The sequence below is a fragment of the Bufo bufo genome, assembly GCF_905171765.1.
Source record: "Bufo bufo chromosome 4 unlocalized genomic scaffold, aBufBuf1.1 SUPER_4_unloc_2, whole genome shotgun sequence".
Taxonomy (NCBI): Eukaryota; Metazoa; Chordata; class Amphibia; order Anura; family Bufonidae; genus Bufo; species Bufo bufo.
The window spans coordinates 93,616-103,186 of NW_024399992.1; the positions used below are offsets into that span (position 1 = coordinate 93,616).

Consider the following 9,571-nt stretch of genomic DNA (forward strand, 5'->3'; position numbering starts at 1 on the left):
GCAGTGAGACTATGGACTCTTTACTGTAAGAGCAGTGAGACTATGGACTCTTTACTGTAAGAGCAGTGAGACTATGGACTCTATACTGTAAGAGCAGTGAGACTATGGACTCTATACTGTAAGAGCAGTGAGACTATGGACTCTATACTGTAAGAGCAGTGAGACTATGGACTCTACTGTAAGAGCAGTGAGACTATGGACTCTGTACTGTAAGAGCAGTGAGACTATGGACTCTTTACAGTAAGAGCAGTGAGACTATGGACTCTTTACTGTAAGAGCAGTGAGACTATGGACTCTTTACTGTAAGAGCAGTGAGACTATGGACTCTTTACGGTAAGAGCAGTGAGACTATGGAACTCTCTGCCTGAGGAGGTGGTGATGTTGAGTACAATAAAGGAATTCAAGAGGGGCCTGGATGTATTTCTGGAGCTTAATAATATAACAGGTTATAGCTACTAGAGAGGGGTCATTGATCCAGGGAGTTTTTCTGATTGCATGATTGGAGTCGGGAAGGAATTTTTTATTCCCCTAAAGTGGAGAAAATTGGCTTCTACCTCACAGGGTTTTTGGCCTTCCTCTGGATCAACTTGCAGGATAACAGGCCGAACTGGATTGACAAATGTCTTTTTTCGGCCTTATGTATTATGTTACTATGTAACAAGAGGCCCGTGACTTTTCTGAAGTTTTTTCTACGTTTGAGGGGTCCCTGAGGCCGGGACCTGACGCCACGAGCAGCGCCGCCATACCACGGACTATGTGTTCCAGGAAGTGGTGCTGTCCTATTCCATTTATTATGTGGAGCCCTCGGGAAGCACTAGGAGCATCCATCAACGGAGGTACCCAGTCGGGGTGATAGGAGATCCGTTACAATACTATACTGTACTATACTATGCTGTGCTGTACTATAATATGCTGTGCTGTACTATACTGTGCTGTACTATACTGTACTATGCTGTGCTGTACTATACTATGCTGTGCTATACTGTGCTGTACTATACTATGCTGTACTATACTATGCTTTTCTGTACTATACTGTGCTGTACTATATTATACTACACCCTGTACAGAATTATTAGGCAAATGAGTATTTTGACCACATCATCCTCTTTATGCATGTTGTCTTACTCCAAGCTGTATAGGCTCGAAAGCCTACTACCAATTAAGCATATTAGGTGATGTGCATCTCTGTAATGAGAAGGGGTGTGGTCTAATGACATCAACACCCTATATCAGGTGTGCATAATTATTAGGCAACTTCCTTTCCTTTGGCAAAATGGGTCAAAAGAAGGACTTGACAGGCTCAGAAAAGTCAAAAATAGTGAGATATCTTGCAGAGGGATGCAGCACTCTTAAAATTGCAAAGCTTCTGAAGCGTGATCATCGAACAATCAAGCGTTTCATTCAAAATAGTCAACAGGGTCGCAAGAAGCGTGTGGAAAAACCAAGGCGCAAAATAACTGCCCATGAACTGAGAAAAGTCAAGCGTGCAGCTGCCAAGATGCCACTTGCCACCAGTTTGGCCATATTTCAGAGCTGCAACATCACTGGAGTGCCCAAAAGCACAAGGTGTGCAATACTCAGAGACATGGCCAAGGTAAGAAAGGCTGAAAGACGACCACCACTGAACAAGACACACAAGCTGAAACGTCAAGACTGGGCCAAGAAATATCTCAAGACTGATTTTTCTAAGGTTTTATGGACTGATGAAATGAGAGTGAGTCTTGATGGGCCAGATGGATGGGCCCGTGGCTGGATTGGTAAAGGGCAGAGAGCTCCAGTCCGACTCAGACGCCAGCAAGGTGGAGGTGGAGTACTGGTTTGGGCTGGTATCATCAAAGATGAGCTTGTGGGGCCTTTTCGGGTTGAGGATGGAGTCAAGCTCAACTCCCAGTCCTACTGCCAGTTTCTGGAAGACACCTTCTTCAAGCAGTGGTACAGGAAGAAGTCTGCATCCTTCAAGAAAAACATGATTTTCATGCAGGACAATGCTCCATCACACGCGTCCAAGTACTCCACAGCGTGGCTGGCAAGAAAGGGTATAAAAGAAGAAAATCTAATGACATGGCCTCCTTGTTCACCTGATCTGAACCCCATTGAGAACATGTGGTCCATCATCAAATGTGAGATTTACAAGGAGGGAAAACAGTACACCTCTCTGAACAGTGTCTGGGAGGCTGTGGTTGCTGCTGCACGCAATGTTGATGGTGAACAGATCAAAACACTGACAGAATCCATGGATGGCAGGCTTTTGAGTGTCCTTGCAAAGAAAGGTGGCTATATTGGTCACTGATTTGTTTTTGTTTTGTTTTTGAATGTCAGAAATGTATATTTGTGAATGTTGAGATGTTATATTGGTTTCACTGGTAAAAATAAATAATTGAAAAGGGTATATATTTGTTTTTTGTTAAGTTGCCTAATAATTATGCACAGTAATAGTCACCTGCACACACAGATATCCCCCTAAAATAGCTAAAACTAAAAACAAACTAAAAACTACTTCCAAAAATATTCAGCTTTGATATTAATGAGTTTTTTGGGTTCATTGAGAACATGGTTGTTGTTCAATAATAAATTGCACTCCCTGTATGCGGCACTATACTGTGCTGTACTATACTGTACTATACTATAATATACTGTACTATACTGTACTATAATATACTGTGCTGTACTATAATATACTGTACTATACGGTACTATAATATACTGTACTATACTATACTGCACTATGCTGTGCTATACTGTACTATACTATACTGTACTATGCTGTGCTGTACTATACTGTGCTGTACTATAATATACTGTACTATACTATACTGTGCTGTACTATACTGTACTATACTATAATATACTGTGCTATACTATACTGTACTATACTGTGCTATACTATACTGTGCTGTACTATACTATACTGTGCTATGCTATAATGTACTATACTGTGCTATACTATACTGTACTATGCTGTACTATAATATATTATGCTGTGCTGTACTATACTGTACTATAATATACTGTACTATACTATGCTATACTATAATGCTCTGTACTATACTGTGCTATACTATACTGTACTATAATATGCTATACTATAATGCTCTGTACTATACTGTGCTATACTATACTGTACTATAATATAATGTACTATACTGTGCTGTACTATAATATACTGTACTATATTATGCTGTACTATACTGTGCTGTACTATACTATAATATACTGTGCTGTAATATACTGTACTATACTATGCTGTACTATACTGTACTATAATATACTGTACTCTACTGTACTATACTATGCTGTATTATACTGTACTATAATATACTGTACTAAACTATAATATACTGTACTCTACTGTGCCGTACTATAATATACTGTACTATACTATACTGTATTATAATATACTGTACTATGCTATGCTGTACTATAATATACTGTACTGTACTATACAATACTGTGCTGTACTATAATATAATATACTGTACTATACTATACTGTACTATTATATACTATAATGTGCTGTACTATAATATGCTGTACTATACTGTGCTGTATTATAATGTACTATAATATACTATACTGTACTATAATTACTGTACTATACTATATAATACTGTACTATCATATATTGTACTGTACTATAATATACTGTGCCGTACTATACTGTACTATAATATACTGGACTCAACTGTGCTGTACTATAATATACTGTGCTATACTGTACTGTGTTGTAGTATACTGATACTGTACTATGCTGTATAATACTGTACTATAATATATTGTACTGTACTATAATATACTGGACTCTATTGTGCTGTACCATAATATACTGTGCTATACTGTACTGTGTTGTAGTATACTGTACTATACTGTGCTGTACTATAATATACTGTGCTGTACTATACTGTACAGTACTATAATATACTGTGCTATACTATACAATACTGTAATATACTATGCTGTACTATACTATGCTGTACTATATTATACTGTGCTATACAATACTGTACTATAATATAATTTACTATACGGTACTGTACTATACTATGCAGTACTATAATATACTGTACTATAATATACAATAATGTGCTGTACTATACTGTGCTATACTATACTATACTGTACTGTACTATACTGAACTATAATATACTGTACTATACTATAATATACTGTTCTGTACTAAATATACTGTACTATAATATACTGTACTATACTATGCTGTACTATACTATAGTATACTGTGCTATACTATCCTGTGCTGTACTATAATATACTGTCCTGTACTATAATATACTGTACTATAATATACTATACTATACTACACTGTACTATACTGTAGTATAATATACTGTACTATACCATACTGTACTATACTATGCTGTACTATAATATACTGTGCTGTACAATACTGTACTATAATATAATGTACTATACAATACTGTACTATACTATGCAGTACTATAATATACTGTACTATAATATACAATAATGTCCTGTACTATACTATACTGTGCTGTACTATAATATACTGTACTGTACTATACTGAACTATAATATACTGTACGATAATATACTGTGCTGTACTGTACTATAATATACTGTACTATGCTGTGCTATAATATACTATGCTGTACTACACTATAGTATACTGTGCTATACTATACTGTACTATAATATACTGTGCTGTACTATAATATACTGTGCTGTCCTGTACTATAATATACTGTACTATAATATACTATGCTGTACTATACTGTAGTATAATATACTGTACTATGCTGTACTATACCGTGCTGCACTATACTATACAGTGCTGTACTATACTATAATATACTATACTGTGCTGTACTATACTATACAGTCCTGTACTATACTGTGCTGTACTATACTACACTGTCCTATACCATACTATAATAAACTGTACTATTATATACTATACTGTACTATACTATAATAAACTGTACTATTATATACTATACTGTGCTGTCCTATACTATCCTGTGCTATACTATACTATAATATACTGTACTATACTATACTGCACTATACTATAATATACTGCACTATACTATAATATACTATACTGCACTATAATATACTGCACTATACTATAATATACTGCACTATACTATAATATACTATACTGTACTATAATATACTGTACTTTGCCGTATTGTACTGAGATTACGGAGGTGCAATGAGGGGGATTATAGGGGCAGTTTTCTCTACTTTTCTTACTCCCCAGAATGTTTCCGGGGGTCAGTAGAGCGGGGTCCACACTTCTGGGGGGCGGGGCCATACTCTGCCCCATTGTACCGGCACCCCCTCTGCTGCAGCCAGGAGCCCAGGAGAGAAGTCCTCTGTCATCTGCGGAGCCCTGACCACAAGACGCATCTCTGCTCCCTGAGAGCCCTGTACACACATGAGGCGGCATCACTGCGGCGGGGAATGTGCGGGGACACGGAGCACTGGAGCCGGCAGGGAGCGGAGGCCGCCGCCTGTGTTACCCTCCCGGGCTCTCCGCGGCTCCAGCTCCTCCCCGCAGCGTCCAAGCAGCTTCCTGCGGCCCCACCTTGTGGGAAAGAGCCCTGGGATGGGGACGGGGGCCGGGAAGAGAGGGAACGAGCCCCCGCAGCGGAGCCATCGGGCCGGATCCAGCCGGATGTGCAGAACGTCAGGCAGAGCGGGAGGACTGTGGCGGAGATCCCGGGGCCTGCTCCCGCCTCCTCCGCCACAGACGGCGACACACGGTGAGGGGGGATGTCCGGGAGGAGGAAGGCGCGGAGAAGGCGGCCTCTCCTGTCCGGTTCTAGCCGCTAAAGGGCTCTTCTCCCGGGCAGGGAAGCACAAGGGGAGAGCGGAGCTGCAGCCAGGCTGAGAGGGGTGAAGGCGGGGCCTGTGTCCAGTGTCAGCCAATAGACGCGCTGGAGGGCGGAGCTCGGCAGCCAATCACTGCGCAGCGCTGCACATATAAGAGGCGGTCCCGGCTCCGGCCTCAGTGTATTCTCCAGGAGAAGTCTTTGTGTTTTCTCCCCACGTCTCACACGATGGCAGAGACCGCGCCAGCAGCCGCCGCTCCTCCTCCTCCCGCCGAAGCGGCCGCCAAGTCCAAGAAGCAGCCGAGGAAATCCGCCGCGGCAGCAGGGGGCGCCAAGAAAAGCAAGAAGCCGTCCGGTCCCAGCGTGTCCGAGCTCCTGGTCACAGCCGTGTCCGCCTCCAAGGAGCGCAGCGGGGTGTCTCTGGCCGCCCTGAAGAAGGCTCTGGCTGCCGGAGGATGCGATGTAGAGAAGAACAATAGCCGCATCAAGGTGGCCATCAGGGCTCTGGTCACCAAGGGGACCCTCACCCAGGTGAAGGGCAGCGGCGCCTCCGGCTCCTTCAAGCTCAACAAGAAGCAGCAGGAGACCGAGGACAAGGCGGCGGCCAAGAAGAAGAAGCAGCCGGCGGCCAAGAAACCTGCAGCTACTGCGGCCAAGAAACCCGCTAAATCCCCGAAGAAGCCCAAGAAGGCTCCGGCCAAGAGCCCGAAAAAGGCTAAGAAACCAGCCGCGGCCAAGAAAGCAGCCAAGAGCCCCAAGAAGCCGAAGGCTGCCCCCAAGAAGCTGGCCAAGAGTCCGGCTAAGAAGGCGGCCAAACCCAAGGCTGCCAAGAGTCCGCCTAAGAAGGCGGCCAAACCCAAGGCTGCCAAGAGTCCGGCTAAGAAAGCGGCGAAAGCCAAGAAGAGCGCGGCCAAGAAGTAACCGGCGCCGCCCGCACTTCTCCCCCAAAGGCTCTTCTCAGAGCCGCCACCTCCTCCTCAGACGAGCTCCACTCCGCCCTTCTGCCCTCGTTCTCCGCTCCTCTGCGGGCGGGGGCTCCGGCTCCTCTGCGGGCAGGAATAGGGGGCGGGTTAACCCTGTCAGCGCCGCTCTCTTCCGTCTATCAGGGCCTCGCTGCTCGGCTGATAACCGCCCCGCCCCCTGCTGGTAGTGATGCCGCCGCTGAGTGTACTGTGCGTGCAGGGGGGTCGTGCGCTCTATCCCTGGACACCAGCGCAGCGATGGAGCCGCTCTTCTCCGCACAGCGAATACGGGACTGTTCTCCCCTTCTCCGGTGGGGGGCGGGAGAAGGCGGCCACTGACGGGTTAATACTGAGCAGGCTATGGGGGCGGAGCTATAGAACTAGTACCATGGCTTTTGAAATTCCCGCTCAATTACCGTCCGGTAAGAATTCAGCGGCCGTGGACAAGCTCCGCCCTCGGCTCATCTGAATGGATGGCTGTGAGTCCCGCCCCCCGGCTCTTCTGAATAAATACATGTGAGCTGCGCCCCTCCTGCTGCTCCGCCCCCGCCTCCCCTCCTGCTCCGCCCTCGGCTCAGCTGAATAGATGGTTGTGAGCCCCGCCCCTCTTGCTGTCTCCGCCCCCCGCTCTTCTCAGAGCCCCCACCTTCTCTAGGACAGAGCTGCCGCATTGTGTGAATACATGGAAGCCTCATGTCCGAGGCGGATTATTCCCTCATTATAGACCACTGATCGGGAGGATGAGGGGAGTAGTGATCGTATACTCGGGAGGATGAGGGGAGTAGTGATCGGCCAGAGAGAAGGATGGGGGGAGTAGTGATCGGCCAGAGAGAAGGATGGGGGGAGTAGTGATCGGCCAGAGAGAAGGATGGGGGAGTAGTGATTGGCTACTGAGGAGGATGGGGGGGGGGGGGGGGGAGAAGTGACCGTGTGCGCCTCCGCTCTGATTGGCTGCTGGCCCTCCCCTCCTCCGACATGAATCGGACATCACCGCTCCTGACCTGCTGCGAGTCCGGGCAGACATTGCTGCTGTAGAGGGTTTGGCCGCTGAATTCTATCCGGACTGTAATCGAGCGTGAATTTCAAAAGCCAGGAGATCAGCCAATCACTGTAAAGCACTTGTCCTATAGCCCCGCCCCCAGCAGCGCTGAGTGGAGATGGCGGGGGGCAGGGAGGATGGAGGCGGTTATCGGTCACGTTCAGCGAGTCCCTGATAGACGGGGGGAGATACAGAGAGCGCTTTTAGAATAAAGGAACTGCTCTTACTAATTAGAGCGCTGAAAGGGTTAACCCGCCTCCTGTGAGCAGAGGTGGAGAATGGAGGGCGGAGTGGAGCTCGTCTCTGGAGGAGGTGGTGGCTCTGAGAAGAGCCTTTGTTGGGTGCGGGGCGCAGATCTAAGCCCTCTCCCCTCGGATCCTGCGGGCCAGCTGGATATCCTTGGGCATGATGGTGACCCGCTTGGCGTGGATGGCGCAGAGGTTGGTGTCCTCGAAGAGCCCGACCAGGTAAGCCTCGCTGGCCTCCTGCAGGGCCATGACGGCCGAGCTCTGGAAGCGAAGGTCGGTCTTGAAGTCCTGGGCGATCTCTCTCACCAGGCGCTGGAAGGGCAGCTTCCGGATGAGCAGCTCGGTGGACTTCTGGTAGCGCCGGATCTCCCGGAGAGCGACGGTCCCGGGCCGGTAGCGGTGAGGCTTCTTGACTCCGCCAGTGGCGGGGGCGCTCTTCCTGGCGGCCTTAGTGGCCAGCTGCTTGCGGGGAGCTTTCCCGCCGGTGGACTTACGGGCTGTCTGCTTGGTTCTGGCCATGGCTCTGCAGAGATCTGTACACAGCAAGAGAATGAGGAGAGGAGCGGACCGTGCAGATCATTTATACTCCCGGCCTCGTCCTCATTGGCTCATGTAAACCACACCCCCTACATCACTATTGGTTTATTCGTACAGTGATGTGCCCGCCAAAACTTCCGTTACCAATCATCGTTCAGAAGAGGCGGAGCTCATCCTATCCGCCAGTCCCAGCTGATGGGCGTGTCTCCAGGTAATAAGCCCCTCCTACATGAAGCGGGAGGTCAGTCTCTTCCCACCGCCTCCTCTTCAGACGAGCTCCACTCCGCCCTTCTGCCCTCGTTCTCCGCTCACAGCGGGCGGGGGCTCCGGCTCCTCTGCGGGCAGGAATAGGGGGCGGGTTAACCCGGTCAGCGCCGCTCTCTTCCGTCTATCACGGCCTCGCTGCTCGGCTGATAACCGCCCCTCACTGCGCCCCGCCCCCTGCTGGTAGTGATGCCGCCGCTGAGTGTACTGTGCGTGCAGGGGGGTCGTGCGCTCTATCCCTGGACACCAGCGCAGCGATGGAGCCGCTCTTCTCCGCACAGTGAATACGGGACTGTTCTCCCCTTCTCCGGTGGGGGGCGGGAGAAGGCGGCCACTGACGGGTTAATACTGAGCAGGCTATGGGGGCGGAGCTACAGAACAAGTACGTTACAGTGATTGGCTGATCTCTGGCTTTTGAAATTCCCGTTCAGCGGCCGTGGAGGAGCAGTCCATTACACACAGGGGACGAACCGTCTACAGCAGCAATGTTTGCCCGTACTCGCAGCAGGTCAGGAGCGGCAAGTGCCCCTGTGTGTAATGGACTGCTCCTCCACGGCCGCTGGATTCTGACCGGACTGTAATTGAGCGGGAATTTCAAAAGCCAGAGATCAGCCAATCACTGTAAAGCACTTGTTCTATAGCTCCGCCCCCTTCTCCTGCTCTCTGCGCTGGTGTCCGGGGATAGAGCGCACGGCGGGGCTCACATCA

The 9,571-nt window shown here is 48.0% G+C and overlaps 2 protein-coding genes across 3 annotated transcripts; one reads left to right on the plus strand and one right to left on the minus strand.

Moving 5' to 3' along the window:
* The first annotated feature begins 6,041 nt into the window (after positions 1–6,041).
* LOC120982857 (histone H1C-like) lies at positions 6,042–6,734 on the plus strand. Of its 2 annotated transcripts, XM_040413031.1 has the most exons (2): positions 6,042–6,065; positions 6,111–6,734. In XM_040413031.1, the coding sequence occupies exons 1-2, from the start codon at positions 6,042–6,044 to the stop codon at positions 6,732–6,734; spliced, it is 648 nt and encodes a 215-aa protein (XP_040268965.1). The 2 variants fall into 2 exon arrangements, with proteins under 2 accessions (XP_040268965.1, XP_040268964.1); XM_040413030.1 differs by having other exon boundaries at positions 6,042–6,734.
* A 1,371-nt stretch (positions 6,735–8,105) lies between these two features.
* Positions 8,106–8,590, minus strand: LOC120982859 (histone H3). The gene has a single exon (XM_040413032.1). It carries the CDS (start codon positions 8,579–8,581, stop codon positions 8,171–8,173), a length of 411 nt encoding a protein of 136 aa, XP_040268966.1. The 5' UTR covers positions 8,582–8,590; the 3' UTR covers positions 8,106–8,170.
* Positions 8,591–9,571: the final 981 nt, after the last annotated feature.